Raw genomic sequence first — 21,149 nt, 5'->3', positions numbered from 1 at the left:
TAATTCGTTTGTGAATGTTCCTTGCGGTTCCGATTGCGGTTGCGTTATGACAACAAACGAGCTCTCAACATTCTTTAAGCGTAATTGATGTTCTTAATTAATATATGATGAGCAAAATAAAACTGATTTTACATTGTGTCTCACACATTTGGCTCGTAGTTTGTTGTCCAGACCCAATTTTCGAGTTGTTTTGTAGAAATCGTTTCCCAGAAAATTTTCACAATTTTCACGAAATGAAAAGTAATGGATTGTCGTGCATCGTTAACCTGACCAATTAGATCCAGTGGGTGTGGAAATGTCATGTAAACAAACAAGGGTGCTTAGCTAAGTTTTGGTGCCGTACTTGATCAAGTCTTCACTTCGAGACGTATGGAAGTTTGATAAACAAGGTAAGGACAAAACTCTTAGGATCTGTACATAACATTTTGAAAGCTTAAACAGTTAATATTGCCTCTGAATTAACAGTCGATTCCAGATTTAAACTTTGGCTTCGGGACTTACAAAGTGAAGTTCCGTGATTCAGCGGCAAAAGTCTCTTGAAAAGTTTGAGTTTGTTAAACATATAGGAGAAGATGCGGCGATTTTAACAGGGCGACCCCATAAGTTAATCGCCATCAAAGAGCGAATCACTTGATTTAAATGGTCAAAAGGAGCTAATTTTTTCACTAAATTCTTAGCTAATATTTTCGACTTCGCAGTCATCTTCAGGTTTGTGTAAAGTGAAAATAAAACTACTTATGAGTTAATATATACAATGAGCATTATGCATAGCCAATAAGCTAAGCTCCCAAACCAAGCAAACTAAGGTGGTAAGCGATCATGGACCCATGATTAGAAATTAAGCGAGACTTGAGATGTCGGCTGTCGAAAATATTAGCTAAGAATTTAGTGAAGAAATTAGCCATCATGTTGGCTCCTTTTGACCATATAAACTAGTCGCCACCATGTTCCTGCCACTTCGCCCACTTGATTTAAATTGCAGTTTGGGTGTTAATCAGCTGGATGTAAATTCATAATGGCTGAACTAGCAATAGCGCAACAACGACAGCAGAAACAAAAGTCTACAAAGTTCGCTTTCATTTCGCCGATTTAGCGATGATAATTCTTATATTAAATAGTGTTCGCTAGATGACCAAATTTAACGTGTTGTTATTAGCATAGGGAAAGATCTAACGAAGAAGCTGATACATTCCCAACGCTATGATCGTCTGCAGAAGTCCGTTTCGATGAAATTCAGTATCACGAAGAACAAATTACTGGAAAGAACCTTATCATTTTCAAGTGTTAGGGAAACAGCTGAACAACGACTTCTGTCGCTTTTTCTGGGAAAATGTATTGGAAACAAGCGAAACTTTTTCCGGCTTTACACTAGACGGATAACATGAGAGACGCATAATTCGTCTGGACGGATTATGCATCTGTAGTATAAAAACGGCCAATATCAGTCATCCATCGATGAGGTTGGGTTTAAGAAGCAAGATCATTTTGGAAAAAAAAAGGTTGCGCAAATTTACACTTGGGGGAATCTTTTAAATTTGTATTCATCCCGACTCGGGCATCTACTTTTATGAAACTCTATCCATTCTCGTCCCCAGAGCTCTCCGTTTCTTTTGATTACTGACTTGTAACAATAAATTGGTAAAACGGGGAGGTAAATTAAAGAGAGTAACATCATACCGCACTATAAATGCATATTTCAGAAGAGAAACGAAAATTTTCTAGGAATCTGCAAATTTTGGCCACATTTTTTTCCCGGAAACATGCAGGAATTTTAGGGAACAGGAAATTGCTGAAAACGACAATTGAAACTTAACTTACCAGGTGTATTTTTACCATATGGAGATGTTTCATGCGCCGGGATTAGTGCTTTTATTCAGTTAATTGGATGTAATTTTTTTTATTTTTTACATTCGACAGTTGAAAGTTCCACCTGGTTTACTTTTAAGATAATGGCAGGAACGGAGAGGAATGGGGAATAAATTGAGAAGAACGGGGAGCAGTGACCCTACATGTTGTATTCCAATCCCCCGTCGCAACTCTGGTAAGACGTTTTTATACCGTGTATATAGTGACTGTTTGGATGCGATTGCTTATTATGCAAACGTATAAGGTTATTGTACGAAAACACACGAAACGAGTACAAATATTCCACGCCCTTCGGGTGGCTGGTATGTCAGCTGATAATGTTCGCGACTGAGAGATTGTCCGAAAAATTAATATTTGGCCGAGAAGCGAAGCTTCGAGGGCAAATATGAAATTTTGGATAATAAATAACCTATAATTTAGATGTTTTGGTATGTAGTATCGCTGAATATTTCTACTGGTTGTTTGTCTTTTGACTCGCCCTAGCGGGCTCATCAAACTACAGCACAACTCGTAAAAATACTCAGCGATGTTACACACCAAAAAATAAACTTCTAAAGAGATATATATCCCACCTAGCTAACAATTTTCCTTTTATATGTCTCTCTATCTAAGTTGCAGGAGAAGGTCGTTCACTGACTCAGGAAACGCAGAATTCAGGTATTTTCAGCTGTCTTTACTGCCATTATCTACTAACTTTCTCCAATAAAGAGTCCTCATTTAAACACACAAAAAAGAGTAAGTTTCTTAATGCCTTGGTAGGTGAAGCATACTAATTGTTTACCCACAGTTAACGATGGTTTTCAATCTATCTGTTTCTTTCTATCTTAGTTGATGAAGGGAATCTCTCACCACCAATACAAGCAACTGATCCAGGTTATTTTTCACTGTCTTCATTTCATCATGTAGGAATGTAAGGTCCTTTGTTACACCCTTGCTTCTTAGAACTCATTTGTGAGTCTTCTGCTATACTTTGTGTATCCACACACCCTCACATTCTTGTATTAGTATGATAGTATGGCATCACCCTATAACTACCCTATGACCACATGCTCCCCACAAGATACGATATCTCATTTTGTCTTACATAACGTAGGAGAGTGTGTGAATTCCTACATGAATAGTATTTTAATGGTGGATGACTGACAGAGTATATTTCAGTTTACTGGGACTTTATGCACCTATCAATGTTAAGCTGCTGGGGCCATGGGGGGGGGGGGGGGGGAGGCAGGGCATAGGCGGGGGATTTGAACTCAGATCAGTTTTTCTGTTCAAATGCGCGGCCCCAGGGAAGTCATCCTGGGTCAAAAAAGTGCAAATTCCTCACCCCACGAGCATAATTGTTGGTCCAAAGAGCGCAAATTCTCCAACCCCATCTTCCTCCCAAAAATGCATAGGTAAAAAAGAACAGAAGAAATAGGGACAGAAATTATACATTTTATTTTTTAAAAGGTAACAAAGCGATGACTTCAAAATGTAACATCTGCTATAATGGAAAATTGCCACGTAAATCCATAGTTCATCTGGAAAGTATATTAAAATTTTGAGGACTGTCTCAACTGATACTACTAAACAAGACAGTACAACAGGGAAATTCTGTTATCTTTTCATGAACTGTTATGCTACTTTTGTTTACTTGAATTGCCATCCTTTTATTGCTCATGGCCATTTTTTATATTTCATCACTAAGACAACAACAAATATTACAGCTCTCACCATACTGAACAAGAACCTAAATATTAAATTTAATTAAATACATTTATTTTGCTTATGAATTCAATCAAGCATACTCAACTTGAACGAAGAAAACTCGTGAATATTCAAACATATGCAAAAAATATGCACCAGAACACAACGAAAACAAGAGATTTTCTATTGGATTACATCTTACATCTTACATCTCAACCTTGTTAAAAAGATTTGATGACCTTTGTCTTACAATATATAGAGCAGAGTCACTCACCACGCAGAGAATCAGTTTGCTCCTAGTGACTTCTGGGTAATTCCAAAATAACGGTACTATTTTGCAGTCTTTCTCGGTCATTCAAGATGGCGGTCAGCCAAGATGGTGTCAGTGGACCCCACTCTTCTATCGGTTAAAGTCAAAAGTCTTGACCGCCGGAACTCAACGAATGATCAAAAGTCCCTACCAGGGGCAGACTTGTAACGTCAAATCCTTCCCCTATACCCGACCTTCCCCCCCCCAGCGGCTTAACATTGATAGGTGCATTACAACTTTTATGATTGTAGAAGCATACAAATTGTTTACCGACACTTCTTTATCTGCAGTTTTCCATCTATCTGTTTCTTTCTGTCTTAGGTTCTGAAGGGAATCTCTCACCACCAATACAAGCAACTGATCCAGGTTATTTTTCACTGTCTTCATTTCATCATGTAGGAATGTAAGGTCCTTTGTTACACCCTTGCTTCTTAGATTGTTAGAACTCATTTGTGAGTCTTCTGCTATACTTTGTGTATCCACACACCCTCACATTCTTGTATTAGTATGATAGTATGGCATCACCCTATAACTACCCTATGACCACATGCTCCCCACGAGATACGATATCTCATTACTGGGTTGCCTATGGCAAACCAGTTGGAATCTGTGTTTAGTTTCGTGTTTTTTTTATTTTTTTCCGTGTCGGTAAAAGTCTTGCCTGTCACTCCCCTGCTAAGTAGTGGCTTTGTGCATAGAGTCTTGTCTGTGTATTTTGTTAGGTTTGAGGGGGCTGGGGGAATACGTAGATTTCCTTGGTGCACACAGATGAACGTTTAATTATTAAACCCGCAATGGCGTCGAAAGTCGTGGTAACGGGGATGGCGTTTTAGTGGCAAAAATATACCTTTATGAGATCAAGAATGGAACGTCAATTGGAATAACGAAACAGGCGGGGAAAATAAATATCTGGAATCTTAAAAGCGACGAGGGATGGTCTTCGAGAACAATTGCGGTCGGATATGAGAAAGTGTGTGTTGTTTCTAATCTTATTTTATGAACTGTGCTGGTATGTAGAACACTGACAGTAAGTAGGAAATTGAGTATGAGTGTAAAAGGAATCGAATGTCTTGAATGTATCACAGTGTTTACCGAAGTGGCATCTCATTTGTCTGGCAATTTGCATTTAATTTGCAGTCAAGCTGTACAGTTTTCAGGTAAAAAAATAATTGAAAATGTGACAGTGAAGAATTATTGGAAAGAAAGGTTGTTGTCTATTTTGTGCTTTGGAAAAGGTTGTTTAGGAAAGAGTTCAATCTTGAACTGAAAAATATATTTATTTGCATATCGTATGGTTTGTGAGAGGGATTGTTTCTTGTTTGCACGCACGGAATTGGAATAGAAAGGGTTTTTTTTGTCTCCAATAGCAAATATTTTGTTAGTTTCAATAAATTTCATGCTGGAAAAGGTTTTTGTGAGATGTTTCAACTGTTGTGATTCATTGTGCTGTGTAGTATTCGAATTTAACTAATTTGCATAAGTGAGTTGAAATTTAATACGCATTAAATAAAGATGACAGGAATTTGTAGGCATGATCGTTCTGGCATGATTACAGCTGGCGATCGTTTTTAATTAAGGTCAGAAAAAGATTTCAGTATAGTCACTCTTGTGTAAAATGAAGTTATTGTTAACTTGAGAAAACAACAATAGGGTCGTTTATACGAGAGGAAATAAGCCGCGGCTTACTCTGGACGCGGCGTACATAATACGCCAAAGGAACTATTTATACGAGTATAAACTCCCAGGCCAGGATAAGCCGGGGCTTGAGAAAGCTGTGAACGTAGATTTTGCATCATTTATATGGGCTGTTCGCGTTTTATTTTCTCTCGTATAAACGGCCCTTATATTTCTTTAACTTTTTTTAAAGAGAGAGATTTCGAGCAAATTTTATTTCAAGCTATTCAGTTGAAATATTATTTCTCGCCATTGGCTTCGTTTGCGTGATCATTTACTGGTGTTGACATTTAGGAGGTAGTTGTTTGGTTCTAAACGAGTAGGAATAAAACGACCAGGAATGAGCGAATTTTAGTGGGTGTGCGATAGCAACACGAGACAGGAGTCGAGAGATTCTAACGATAGATAGATACTAACTAGCCCCTCCTGAAATAACCGAAGGAAGACAGGCTTTGGTGGTTTGTGTGAATTTATAGCACTAAGTGGATGGAAGTCGTCATTTTTTGATTGGGCAGCTTCAGAGACGTCCTTCTGAGGAAACAAGTTGTTAAAATAGCTAATTGTGATTGGAGAATTTCGATCCTAAGTATAATAAGTATAATAATGCCTTTTATTGACAGGCAAAACCATATGATTGAGCGTGATCATACCAAATATCATTTGTTTGCGCGATCAAGTTGTGGCGAAGTGTGCAGCCCATGACAGTATGTCGTTTGTGAGCATATTGCTTTTTGTTGTATTAAGCTTCTTCCTCGGAACGCTCAAACAACTCACTTATGCACACGCCGTTTGCGGTAGACCCACACTAAAAGATGCTGTTGAGCGATTGTTTTGGCCGGGGTTGGTCGGCAAACTGAAAGAAAGTTTATATGTTGAGAACAAATGTGTACTAAATGAACAAATATGTGAAAATCATGATATTAACTGCACTGAAAACCAAATGCCAAAGGAGAGAAGCACAGAACTGTGAAAGTTTCCTGAAGAAGAAAGTTCCTGATCTTAAAGTTAGTGCTAGCGGTATCGAGCTAGTCGCAGAGATGTACGCCTAGCCGGATGCATTTAGTTAAATTTCTTAAAAAGGTGAATTTTTCTGTCTATTTGTATTATCATGGCTTTTTGTTTTCTGCTGTTACTGAATCCCTTTGTATTTGGAGCCGTAACGCTATTTCATGTGCAATTACTTGTATCGTTTGCAATTATCCTCACTAGTGGTGTTGTTAGCATTTTTACTGGGTTGCCAAACCCGGTCGGAATCTCGGTTTCATTTCGTGGGTTTTATTGTTATTTTCCTTGTCGGGAAAAGTTAGAAGGAATCGAACACCACAAGTAGATCTGTGATCTCTGTTGTGTGTCTCACAGTGTTTACTGAAGTCGCATCTATTTAAAGTTTGCCTGTTTGTCTGGCAAGTAACATTCATTTTAAGACTCAACTCAGCAAAGGTAAAAACAAATTGGAAATGTGACAGTGAAAAATTATTTGAATGAAAGCTTGTTGTCTCTTTTGTGCTTTATTATTTACGGTCAAGGTTCTTTCGAAAAGGGTTTGATGTGAACTGTCAGAAATTTATTTAATTGCATATGCTTTGTGATTGTGTGTTTCGCTTGCTCGCACGCCAACTGAAATAGGAAGGGTTTCTTGCCTCTTATAGCAAATATGTTGCTTGTTTCAATAAATGTTTCGCTGGAAAATATTTCTGTGAAATTTCTAGCTTTTGTAAATTTATCATGTGTACTTTTCGAGCTTAGCAAATTTGCATACATGTGTTGAAATGTGATACGGGGAGAATTTTTGTGGTAACGCATAAGTCACGAAAATAAACTGGTCTGTTGGAAGCGTGCTTGAGTTTCAACAAAATGACCCCCAAAATCGGCAAAATATTGTGACGCTGATGAATAATAAAGTAGCTGCTATTACCAAAACGATGGAATTACCTGGTGATAAATAACCTTGTCTTGGAGAGTAAATTTTTGATTTTGCAGAAACAATTGTCACTGTGACCTCTGAGAGTGATCTTTGTGTTGAATTCGCACATTTCTTGTCAAAATTTATAACAATTGAAAGAAAAAGAAAACTAACAAAAACAAAAACCCGGTATCTTGGCATCATTTGACACAGGTGCTTCACTGTTTCGCGAGTAAACATGCCGCGGTAACTTGATCACTCTGCCCGCTGAATTCGATGTGCGATTTACTCGGTGCAGCCAAAAGTACAATTACAACAAAACAACTAAAATCTCCCAAAATGTTTTTCGCTGATGGTAACTTTTTATATTCGTGGTTCAAAATTAATGTTGTTTTCACGTCGTAAATTTTCTTGCCGATGGCAAAATATTTTATTGTCGATCGACCGTCCTGAAACTTCCTTCTGCTCTTCTTAAAAACTGTGTATCCATATTTATTTACTTTTACATCAATATTTGTTTTGCATAAAGCAAGCTTACAAAATCTGTATCTTGCTTGGTTCGCATTTGATAGCATTAAAATAGAATTTTCGGTCCTATGTTTCTGTTACTCAGTGGTATATTTCTTAGGTCGCCCATCCAGATACTAACTCACCGCACTGGGTTAACTTCAACTTTAAACTTTTGTTTACAAAACTGTCAGGTGCTGTCAGTACACGCTTACACTTTTGGTGGAAAGAAGTTGCATGATCAACATGTCAGCCCAGAAGCCAATGTTTCTCGATTCCCTTTTATTCTGTCAACATGTCTCTCCCAGAAGACAATGTTTTTCACTTCCCATTTATTTTCTTCAATCTTTCTGGGTTCAGTACTTTGCTAGTAACCACATGTCTTCTCAGGCTATTTACCCGAGACTTCTACCATGGCACTACAATGATAGACAATACCAAAACAATATCGTGCACTATTAGAGCTACATATTACGCAAGGACAACTTGAATCTCCTGGAAGACAACATACAGCTCAGTTGACATTATGGAATAAATCGCTGTGTTACTTCACTACCAAACGTAAGCAATGCGTGTCAATTTTTTTTAAAGAGGACAGGAATTTCTTCTTTCTGACAAATTCGATGTGCGATTTACTCGGTGCAGCCAAACTTGTACAATTACAACAAAACAACTAAAATCTCCCAAACTGTTTTTCGCTGATGGTAACTTTTTATATTCGTGGTCCAAAATTAATGTTGTTTTCATGTCGTAGATTTTGTTACCGATGGCAAAATATTTTATGCTCGATCGACCGTCCTGAAACTTCCTTCTGCTCTTCTTAAAAATTGTGTATCCATATTTATTTACTTTTACATCAATATTTGTTTTGCATAAAGCAAGCTAACAAAATCTGTATCTTGCTTGGTTCGCATTTGATAGCATTAAAATGGAATTCTCTGTCCTATGCTTCTGTTACTGAGTGGTATATTTCTTAGGTCGCCCATCCAGATACTAACCCTGCCGAATAGGAAATAATTTCAGCTTTCAACTTTTGTTTACAAAGCTGTCAGATGCTCTCAGTGCACGCTTACACTTGTGGTGGAAAGAAGTTGCATGATCAACATGTCAGCCCAGAAGCCAATGTTTCTCGATTCCCTTTTATTTTCTTCAGTCTCTCTGGGTTCAGTACTTTGCTAGTAACCACATGTCTTCTAAAGGGGCTATTTATCTAAGACTTCTACCATGGCGCTACAATGATAGACAATACCAAAACAATATCGTGTACTGTTAGACCTATATATTACGCAAAGACAACTGTCCACATGTCATCCCAGAAGACAATGTTTTTCACTTCCCATTTATTTTCTTCAATCTTTCTGGGCTCAGTACTTTACTAGTAACCACATGTCTTCTCAGGCTATTTACCCAAGACTTCTACCATGGCACTACAATGATAGACAATACCAAAACAATATCGTGCATTGTTAGAGCTACATATTACGCAAGGACAACTTGAATCTCCTGGAAGACAACACACAGCTCAGTTGACATTATGGAATAAATCGCTGTGTTACTTCACTACCACACGTAAGCAATGCGTGTCAATTTTTTTTAAAGAGGACAGGAATTTCTTCTTTCTGACAAATGATTAATTAATAGGCCGGTAGCCAGGTTTTTAAGCTCAGAAAAAGAGCTGTTTCGTCGTACGAACGTGTGCGGACCTGTGAGCCAAAGGGCCTCTGCTGGTATGACTTCTGGGTGACCCCTTAAATGGTCTTAATGACCCACCAACTTGAAAAAAATTGCCTGAAACGCTGCACGTACCACAGGCAACCCAGTGTACCCTCACGGAGGGTCTAGTTTTGTCTTACATAATGTAGGAGAGTGTGTGAAATGTTTCGTTGATTCTTACATGAATAGTATTTTAATGGTGGATGACTGATAGAATATATTTCAGTTTACTGGGACTTTATGCACCTATCAATGTTAAGCTGCTGGGGATGGGGGGGGGGGAGGAGACAGGGCATAGGCGGGGGATTTGAACTCAGATCAGTTTTTCTGTTCAAATGCACGGCCCCAGGGAAGTCATCCTGGGTCAAAAAAGTGCAAATTCCTCACCCCACGAGCATAATTGTTGGTCCAAAGAGCGCAAATTCTCCAACCCCATCTTCCTCCCAAAAATGCATAGGTAAAAAAGAACAGAAGAAATAGGGACAGAAATTATACATTTTATTTTTTAAAAGGTAACAAAGCAATGACTTCAAAATGTAACATCTGCTATAATGGAAAATTGCCACGTAAATCCATAGTTCATCTGGAAAGTATATTAAAATTTTGAGGACTGTCTCAACTGATACTACTAAACAAGACAGTACAACAGGGAAATTCTGTTATCTTTTCATGAACTGTTATGCTACTTTTGTTTACTTGAATTGCCATCCTTTTATTGCTCATGGCCATTATTTATGTTTCATCACTAAGACAACAACAAATATTACAGCTCTCACCATACTGAACAAGAACTAAATATTAAATTTAATTAAATACATTTATTTTGCTTATGAATTCAATCAAGCATACTCAACTTGAACGAAGAAAACTCATGAATATTCAAACATATGCAAAAAATATGCACCAGAACACAACGAAAACAAGAGATTTTCTATTGGATTACATCTTACATCTCAACCTTGTTAAAAAGATTCGATGACCTTTGTCTTACAATATATAGAGCAGAGTCACTCACCACGCAGAGAATCAGTTTGCTCCTAGTGACTTCTAGGTAATTCCAAAATAACGGTACTATTTTGCAGTCTTTCTCGGTCATTCAAGATGGCGGTCAGCCAAGATGGTGTCAGTGGACCCCACTCTTCTAACGGTTAAAGTCAAAAGTCCCCCCCCCCCCCCCAGCGGCTTAACATTGATAGGTGCATTACAACTTTTATGATTGTAGAAGCATTAGAAGCATACAAATTGTTTACCCACACTTCTTTATCTGCAGTTTTCCATCTATCTGTTTCTTTCTGTCTTAGGTTCTGAAGGGAATCTCTCACCACCAATACAAGCAACTGATCCAGGTTATTTTTCACTGTCTTCATTTCATCATGTAGGAATGTAAGGTCCTTTGTTACACCCTTGCTTCTTAGATTGTTAGAACTCATTTGTGAGTCTTCTGCTATACTTTGTGTATCCACACACCCTCACATTCTTGTATTAGTATGATAGTATGGCATCACCCTATGACCGCATGCTCCCCACAAGATAGGATATCTCATTTTGTCTTACATGACCTAGGAGAGTGCGTGACACGTTTCGTTGATTCTTACATGAATAGTATTTTTATGGTGGATGACTGACAGAATATATTTCAGTTTACTAGGACTGTACAACTTTTATGATTGTAGAAGCGTACAAATTGTTTACCCACACTTCTTTATCCGCAGTTTCGCACACCCTCGTAGCTTTGTATTTGTGCGGCATCTCCCTCTGCTTGCGATGGTCCCACATGACTGCATACTCCCTCCAAGATGGGATATCTTATTTTGTCTTATGTGACGTCAAAGAGTCTGTGAACTTTTTCGTTGATTCTTACATGAATAATTTTCCTGTTATTGAAATGTGGGATAACTATTAATAGGCCATTTCCGAGTTCTTCAAAGCGAGTCTAAGTGCGAAGTTTTCTTATGAATATTAGTTTTCATTCATATGCAAAGCAGAACTAATTACCATCTTAAAAGGGGAAGGAGGAGGAGGAAAAACGTAAACTCCGAAATAGACCATTGATTGATAAATTTATTTCGGAATACTGGGCTGGTCTTTCATATACTGGTTCCGAAATAATTAATGTCAAGAGTGAACTAATTAGATTTATAAGAGTGTTTATCTATCACTTTGCGGTCTTTCCCCAGCACAGTCACAAATGGATTTATTTTAGATACACTTTGCTTGCGAAACAAAGAAAGGGCCACCCATTTTAACCACTCAGAAGAAGCTGTGTCTCGCGTGACTGCTTCTACAATTTTTTTTCAGGGACATGACAACTGATTTTCGTGGAAACGGGTATTCTACAAATAGACCCATTTGCGACTGTGTTGTGGAGGTCCCATGCCATAACAACTCTTACCTAATTCACTCTTTTTAATGTCCATGAAACAAAAGAACAAAGCGAACATAACGATACCTAATTAGCAAGGCCTCATCGGAATAACAATGGTTCTTTTGTCCTCCTCTCTTTTAGTCCGGCATATGAAAGTCTACCCGAATACTGCGATTTTACAATTTTTTAAGGCTTTTATTATTTAAGTGCATGAAATATATAAAAGGACGCGATGCCCTCTTTAACATCTGAGTGACTAAAAAACTGGATGGCATTAAGACTGGACTTGATAATTATGTTATCTTATCTTAATTTATACTTATCGCACTTTTTCCCAATGACTCATACCCTGGATTAACTTAAGAAAAGCATTGAAATTTGTGTCAAAAGGAGTTCAACTCCAGCTTCGCTTTCATTCAAAGGCCATGCGCAAAAGTCCATGCACACACAATCTCGTCCCCAGAGTCCGCTTTTCTTTTGGTCAGCACGGACTTCCGGCTTGTCTACGCACGCTCAGAAATTTGAAACAACAGTGGTTGTCAACGGTTACAAAAATCGACCTTCATTGCGACTGCGCATAAATTAGAAGTGGCCAGAGTCTTAAGCCAGAGTCCGTGTTCTTGGTGCTAACCAAAAGAAAAGCTGACTCTGGGGACGATATTGATGCACACACAACTGTGCTCATTCATACACGCAAGCGCAATGAATGAGTTCTTGTAACGGAATTCAATAGCTAAATTAATTTGTACTACCTGGTCTAAAATCTCAGATTTACGTGGTAAACATCACAGATTTATTTAGATAGTCACAATAAGTAAGATTGATAGCCACACACCATACAAATATTTTCCTTCCTTGCTGTTGTATAATTTACGAAAGGTTCGCACTTTAAAGAAAGGGGCATACATGTATTTCATTTTATTCTCCTTTTCTTTTATTTTTTTACTGACTCTCTCTTTCCTACGCAGGAATTTCAACTCCAGTGCCAGATTTTAGAAGCTATGTGCCGTCTCTCTTAGTCGTGCCAGGTTTGTGAACCTCTGTCTCTCCAAAATGTCTTGCTAGAGTGCTTTCAATTTTCTTCTCGTCAATCAATTACAATCGCAAGGCAAGAAACAAGTTGGAAGAAAATACGTAGGTTATTTGTTTCTGATTCAATAGTATATTTTGTAATGTGCAACGTTGAAAAACCTTTCACTACTGCTCTCGTTTTATCTCATTTTATTGACTATCATCCCTGGCGGTAAGTTCTTCGTGAAGCCCTGTTCCGGGTTCGAATTCCAATAACGGTAGCATAGAAAAAGGAGCCTTCGGGTTGCCTTCGACTCCAGTCGACCTACAAGCAATTGCAAAAAGGTTGAGACACTGAATGGAAAATCCCCCTCTTCTTCCTAAAACCCATCTTCTAGTTCATAGGAAAAGGATGAATGCCCCTCCCTCCCCCCTCCCCTTTTTCAATGTTGATACCCTTTAGTCTGAGTGCCAAGTGGAAATGGAAACAACTTTGCTTGCGGGGGAAGGGGGGTTGGAGATGCGCTGACTTGAATGACACGCATTGTACGGTTATCAACCGGACCAACACTCAGGGTCTTGAAATAACTGAGGAGAAAGTGCTGCCTTTGTAATTACATCTGCAAATGGTTAGACTCTCTAGTCTTCTCGGATAAGGACGATAAGCCGGAGGTCCCGTCTCACAACCCTTCAATGTTCATAATCCTGTGGGACGTAAAAGAACCCGCACACTTGTCGTAAAGAGTAGGGCATGTAGTTCCCGGTGTTGTGGTCTGTCTTCTGTGATGTATCATGGTTGGGAGGGTTAATGCTCGGAGATATTAGCTACACCAAGCTACTCTAAAAATCCGAGGGTAAATAAAGATATAAGATAAGATAAGATAAGATAAGATAAGATAAGATAAGAACAGTGAGTGTCTCAATTCTTTTTGCAACTGCTTGTAGCGTATTGCCTTGGAAATCAACCTAGGTATTGACCACGTTAAAATATAACACTTTACTGACGAACTCAGCTTAATATCACGTCAGACAAACCATTACTCCTACTTTTTGTATTTATTGCTTTGTTCTCTTGATTGTCCTCACTACATTAAATAGAAAATTCTAGATCTAACACCTCGTCTCGTCTTAAAATAGTTGGTTTAGCCCCGCAAACTCTTGCGCCATAACGCCTCGATTTTATGGACCTAGTAGTCACAGTGTTAGTCCAACGTCGTTCCCAGGGTCTCTCTTCTCTGCCTCCATTGATTAGACCTTTTTGCAGATACGGCGGCCATTTTGATTTCTCTTGTTTCAAATAGCTATTATTATGGGATGCCGAGGGGGCAAATACATATTAATTTGCCCCCTGAACATCCCATAATGTCTTTCGAAAGAATAAATTTCAAAATGGATTCTCTGTAATTTGTCCCTTTGATACTTTGGTATCCCGTATAAAACGCTATTACAATAGTCTAGTCAGGAAATAACAAGGCAGTTGACTAGCATCACAGAGGCAAGAAGAAATTCTTACTTAATTAAATATTCTGGTAATATCATGATTTATCACTACATCACAAGGGGAAAAAGAAATTCTTAATTGAATATTCTGATAATATCATGATAAATTTTGCTTATATGATAAAAACCTAATGCGGAATATAAAAAAATCAGTCCCTTATAAAACCAGTGATAAATCATGATATTATCAATATTGCTTACAAGAAACGTATAAGATATTTCTTGATATATCACAAGTGATAATTAGTCATGATATAGTGATAAACCGCAATGCTGCACCTCTCTCTTAAAATATAACACTTTACTGACGAACTCAGCTTAATATCACGTCAGACAAACCATTACTTCTACTTTTTGTATTTATTACTTTGTTCTCTTGATTGTCCTCACTACTTTAAATATTAATAAAAAATTCTAGATTTAACGCCTCGTCTCGTCTTAAAATAGTTGGTTTAGCCCCGCAAACTCTTGCGCCATAACGCCTCGATTTTATGGACCTAGTATAATCACAGTGTTAGTCCAACCTCGTTCCCAGGGTCTCTCTTCTCTGCCTCCATAGACTTTTTTGCACATACGGCAGCCATTTTGATTTCTCTTGTTTCAAATAGCTATTATGGGATGCCTAGGGGGCAAATACATATTAATTTGCCCCCTGAGCATCCCATAATGTCTTTCGAAACAATAAAAATCAAAATGGGCGCCGTATCTGCAAAAAAGGTCTATTGTCTTTGAGACAATCAATGGAGGCAGAGAAGAGAGACCCTGGAAACGAGGTTAAGTGTTAGTCCAGGCAGAGTTAGTGGCAGGTTGTTCTTAAATTAGTTTCTGGTCGAATAGCCCACTGTTCATTTAAATGCAGCAGAATCTTAATAGGATTAGCTTTCAATGTCTTAACTCTAAATTAATTTTCAGCCATAAAACACTGTACTGAAGAAATATTTTATGGTGCCGGAATAATTACAGAATTGGGATGCTCGCAGCGTTGTTAATTTCTTAAAATGTATTTTTTCCAGATATCTTACGGAAATTGTCTGAGCTTCCAAAAGCGTTTCCACATTTTGTCCGTCGACAAAAAGACGAGCTTTCAAACATTCTGACCTGTCTGAGTGCAGACAACGAGTGTCAATGCGTCTTACTACATGGAGCTCCAGGAATTGGGAAGACAACATTGGCCATCAAAGCCGGGAATGAAATACTTGAAGTTAACGATCGCGCACTGGTTGTATACATAAATTGCAAGTACGTTTACTCGTACGCAGACTTTTCAGAAAAAGTCATTCGTCAAATTTACCCATCACGTTTTCCTGCAAATAACCCCGAAGCTGCAGTCAAGAATCGTTTGATTGCACTGAACAAGAATTTCTTTATTCTTTTGTTGCTGGACAACTTTGAGTTTTTACTTGGTAATGAGAATGACAACGAACAGGAAAATGAAGGATCGGCTGCATCTTTATTTCCCGACAGTAATGATCGAAGGTTGATCGAAAACTCTATCGTTGAAATTGCGAAGTGCGTAAGAAACATGAAGTTACTTGTAACTTCATCGAAGATTGTTTGTTTCCCTCAAATTGGGCCAGAGACGGTGACATTGGAACGGTTTTCTCCAGAAGAAACCTTCAAGCTATTAAAAAATACACGCCGCGATCGAATAACGGTCGAAACATCCAAGAAACTATGCGACACTTGTAGTGGTATTCCGCTCGTTATTTACACTTTGATTTCGTGGACACGTAATCTGGTCGATCTCGTGGACTATATGGGCAGCTCTTTTCCGGGGAAGACCATGGAAATCTTGGAAAGGATAAAGGTAGTTCCACGCAATCTCAAGATTACCGAATGCCTGGACTATTGCTTCAGTAGACTAAGTACGCAGCAACAGCATACCCTTTTAAGTTTGGCTCTTGTTAGAGGTTGGTTCACGCTACCTAAAGTTGCTAAAGCCTTTTGTTCCGCTACGTCAAGTGAGCGTGATATCACAGGCCATGTTTTAGAACTGGCAAACTGCTCTCTCTTGCAGCACAGTATGTTTGGGGAAACATGGCGGTATACATTGCTCTCGATCATTCGAGATTACTGCATACACAAGGCGGCATCGGAACAGGGGTTTCGCGTGGTCTTCCGTGGCGCTCGTAATCTGCTCATGGACCACCTCATTTCTTTCTTAAAAGACACTTCCAAGAAGTTTTTAAGCAAAGATGCGGTGGAGTCAGCTATTAAGGGCTTTGCATGGGAAAAAGAAAATGTGTTGCAGCTTGTTGAATGGATCGAAAAGGGTGAAGTGGATGAGGAACGTATTAGGAAATGCATTGATGCCTTTAACGTGGCGGGAGAGCTGCTTGCAAAGATGATGGCGAAGTCCATGTTTAAGGGAGTCTACGAATCCTTGGTCAGGAAATGTGAAGAAATGGGAGAACAAAGAAGACTCGGTGAATGTCTGACTTCCCTTGGAATCAAGGAAATTTTCAACTGTACGTGCACTGAGGGTCTGTGTGATGAAGCTACTGCACGAGCTCAACCCTATTTGGAGAGAGCCAACACAATCCAGACTGAACTTGGAATCAACTGTGGTAACAGCAGAGCCCAATGTCTCGCTAAGCTTGGCCGCTGTTTTGCAAAAGGTAATGACACCCGTGAACGAGGAAGAGGTATGATTGAGGACGCAATTCTCATCAGGCAAAACGCAGTGGGGACACCGGATGAAGAAGAAGGCGGCGAAAATGTCTGCCACGTCATGCTGGGTGCAACGTTTAATGACAAGGCGGGTAAGTCTGTGGATCATACTGACCAAGAATTGAGGGGGTTGTGAGGGTTGTTTCACTCTCCAAGGTCATTTGAGAAATTTATCGATAATGTAATCGTTCCTATCAGTTTTTTTTTCACGTTTCCTTAGAGCGTTGTTGAATTAACTGTCGAAAGTACCCGGGCGGTTGCCATTCCCTGCTGCTTAAGGCTTCCGCACACTAGCCGATTTTTTGTCGTATAACTGCAGATTTTTTATCCGGCGGGGAAAAGTCGGCTGAAAATTTGTCGGGCCGCCAGCTTGCGCACACTGGCCGATTGTTTGTCGCCAGTGACTGCGCCCATACTTGAGGCCAACTCATCCAAAAGCTTGCAACAAGCTTGTCCTTTTTTTCAGGTGTCCACTCCTCGAAATCTTTTCGATTTCCGCCATGTTGGAAAAGACGCTGGCTCACGTGACTCTTATGACACTTCCTAATTGGTTTCGGCGGGCTCGAGGCCCGACAAACTAGGGGGCTTAAGCACCGACAAAGGCGACGGCAACGAGAACGTCATCTCAAAATATAAATTCGCGTTATTTTGATCGCTTCGTGATTATTTCAACCTTTTTAATGTGACAATGGTGTGATAGTTCCTCAAAAATGACACTCGTCCGAACGGCACTTAATTTAGGGGAGAAAATGAAAATTTATCCTGAAGTGCTGGCGTTCTTTATAAAACCTCGAATTTGGCATTTTGGACGAAAGTGTAAAACGCACGTGCAGGGCGTGCAAAGCTATTGTTTTTGCCACTAAATATGCAAATTTGTGACGTCCCGGTTCCGTCGCCGTTGTTTGCAAGTTTTAGCACCGACGACGAGAAATACTACGATTACGAGATCTGGAAGCAAGCCCTAAGGAGCATGCGCAAACTCTCAAATCTTGTACTGCGGACTCCTAGTACGACGAGTTTGAAGTGAAAAGTCGTAGTGGGAAAATGAGTTAGACCGCCGACCTTAAAGTCGTTTAAATTTACTTTGCTTGTTTTAAATGCGCTTTGGAAGATTGATACAGACATTAACATGTATATATATATTTATTGAAGTTTTGTGCTGAAAATAGGACATGGGCTCGGATTATTGGCACCGTTATAATAGCTTTCGCGCTCGCTATGAAGTAAACAAACGAAGGAAGGAAAATATTTGATTTTATTACCACAGCTGGTTTTTTCAGCCGACTTATCCTGACAGAAACTCGATAGACTAATTATTAGCGGTTAGCCTTGTTAGGCGCAGCTTTTCTCACAAAAAACCGAATAAAAAGTTGGAAATCCGACTTCTGATCGAAATTCGTTCATGTGTAAGCTAAACTTACCTCTTTTACAAGTTGTCATCAGCGAGCGAAGCAGCTTTAATCTCAGTAGGTCAAGTCTAAACTAATTATTTTAAAACTTGCTCTTGTAGCGCTTTCATAAACTTTTTGCTGAACGTGAAAGCGCCGCTAAAGTTTAAAAAAGAGGCCAAATTATTTTAGTTCTCGTTGTTGATGTTTTTTCGACAACGAGTACGAATACGTACTCTCGTCGTCGGTGCTCAAACAAAGCCCGAGAAGACATTTTGAGATCTAGCACTGTCAGATATCGTCCGAAAAACCCCCATCTTGTCGCAGATTTTTCTGAATTCACCGCACACCCGCCGACAAGAGAAAAATTTTCGTCGCCGACAAAAAAAATCGGCTAGTAGTGTGCGGTAGGTTTTAAGTGATTGGTTGAAAAATCCTCCTAATTTTTTCAACCAAGGAGAAGCAAAACCGATCGCGATTCACGCGCGTGCCTTTTTTCCGTTATTTTGTATGTGATACATGTAGTTGCTGGATCATGGCGCTGTTTAGGCTTTTGCGCCGATCAAATCGAAACTTCAACATCCCCCCCCCCCCACCCCGGGCAAAGCCCGGGCATTTGACTATCTTCTGTGCCTGGGGAGTGGAGAATTTGACCTTTGCCTGCGTGGGGTGGGCAAAATTGAACCGGAAGTGTCAGGATTGCCTTTTTTCGGGCGCCAAAGTCGCTAGCAGCTGTAAAACGCGTGTTTGGACGAGATGGAAGAGTTTGAAGGAAGAGATATAGCATTTGTGAGCCATTGGCTTACAAAAAAGATCTTCAAAAGTTGTCTTCAAAGGAATTTTGGCTGCGTAATTCGTCATACTATGTATACCATTTCATTGTTAAAGCTCTGAAAGCTGTACGTTTCTGTTAGAAGTAATCAACCGACACTGAACAATTTAAAATACATGCAGCCGTAAACGCTCTAGGCTCTGTTGTTGATAAGTATACAGTTGCCTCGTTAAACAACCTTTGCCGTGTTTCGGAGTTAGAGCAGCTTATACTTGCTTATTGACATTGTCCGACTTAATTAATGTCAATTTTCAAGTCACTTTTAACAGTTTCAATATTAAAGTTGTGTTTTTGTAGTAGCTCAATTCTGGTAAAAACGGCATCATCATATGAAGGGTCACGAAACATGTGTTAGCATAGTTATACACAAGCTCTATTAAGACGACAGGAGCCGACGACGATTGTTCTTTAGTAGGGTATAACAGACAAATCCGACGACAGAGTGGGGCATTTGAACACCATTTTGGCCCGAGTGGGCGGGAATTTGAACGATCCAATCTTCAAAAGTTCAAATGCCCGGGCTTTGAAGTTTCCAGCCTTTGATCGGCGCATTATTTTGATTGGTTAGCATAATTACTTTGATTATCGAGTTTAAGCACTTCGTTGAAAACTGCTCAGTCCAAAGGCACAGTTACACGCAGCTTGCAACAGCCATGAAATGTTGAATGCCAAGTTGAAGAAATCGCTGCAAATAATATAAATTTTTCTGTAACGACTTCAACGGATTGTCTTTTCTGTTGCCCAGTGTGACTGCTTTTTTGCCCGCAATGTTGCTCTTAGCAACCACTTACGCATGTAGTAATTTAATGGGGCTCTGGGGCCGAAAGTGCCATCGCGGCGAGCACAGAAAAACAAGTTGCGCAAAAAATCTGCAAATGAACAACGTGGCCTCAAAAAAAGCGCAGGTGAAATTGGAAATGGTCACCAGACAAATTTTATTTCCTTTTTAGTGGCTCTTTCGCTTGAAAACCATCACGAACAGGCCGTAAAAATCCGAAGAGATGACGTTTTGCCGATCTACAGAGAAAGATTAGGTGATCATCCTTTCACTGCTACCATCCTTAACAACCTGTCCAATAATTATCGCGATCTGGGGGAGATCGAAGCCGCTGAACAGTACGTGGAAGAAGCTTTGAAGATTCGGCTGAAATTGTTGGGCGTCCATAAGGACACCTCCAAATCCCTGTTTGATCTTGGAATGGTGTTAAAGGAAAAGAGGAAATTCCAGGAGGCACAGACCTGCTTAGAGAGGTGCAAAGAGATGCAAGAGGAAGTAGCGGATGACGACAGTATTGTTCAACAGTAAGTTCATCTCATCGGTTATGTGTTGTATCGACTTGCAGGGTTTATTCCATTCAGATCCTGAAGAAAGGAAAAGGCTTTGAAGATCATGGGATGCGTTGACCTTAATGTCCCGAGACACTTCCGCTCCATTTCTGATCCCTGTCGGTAACTGCAAGACTTGATTTAATTACCTTGATGATTGACGCCGACAATTTAGCACAAACTAAGAATTACGTGATGTCTAATCATGTACTTTGCACCGATCAGATTTGTTTAGCGAGCTGTTGAGTTGAATTTAGTGTTGTAGATCGTCATGCAGAAGAACAAGAGTGAATTATATAAGGCTGTTGATCTATCACTTTGCGGCCTTGTCCCAGCACAGTCACAAGTGAATTTATTTTTAGATACACTTTGCGCGCGAAAGAAACAAAGGGCCGGCA

At 39.4% G+C, this 21,149-nt stretch overlaps 2 protein-coding genes across 2 annotated transcripts in view; both read left to right on the top strand.

Annotated features, from left to right (window-relative positions):
- The window catches only part of LOC137986522 (uncharacterized), a 135,108-nt gene that overhangs the window by 88,002 nt on the left and 25,957 nt on the right, over positions 1-21,149 (top strand). The gene's annotated exons all lie outside the window — the stretch shown is intronic.
- LOC137992157 (uncharacterized) overlaps positions 1-21,149 on the top strand; it is a 150,169-nt gene that overhangs the window by 124,216 nt on the left and 4,804 nt on the right. The window contains exons 16-20 of the mRNA XM_068837297.1: positions 4,184-4,228; positions 10,961-11,005; positions 12,993-13,052; positions 15,549-17,297; positions 20,376-20,727. Coding sequence (XP_068693398.1) covers positions 4,184-4,228; positions 10,961-11,005; positions 12,993-13,052; positions 15,549-17,297; positions 20,376-20,727 — 2,251 coding nt within the window. The remainder of the gene's footprint in view (positions 1-4,183; positions 4,229-10,960; positions 11,006-12,992; positions 13,053-15,548; positions 17,298-20,375; positions 20,728-21,149) is intronic.

The sequence above is a fragment of the Montipora foliosa genome, chromosome 2 (genome assembly GCF_036669935.1).
Source record: "Montipora foliosa isolate CH-2021 chromosome 2, ASM3666993v2, whole genome shotgun sequence".
Taxonomy (NCBI): domain Eukaryota; kingdom Metazoa; phylum Cnidaria; class Anthozoa; order Scleractinia; family Acroporidae; genus Montipora; species Montipora foliosa.
This window is presented reverse-complemented; position numbering and strand designations above follow the sequence as displayed.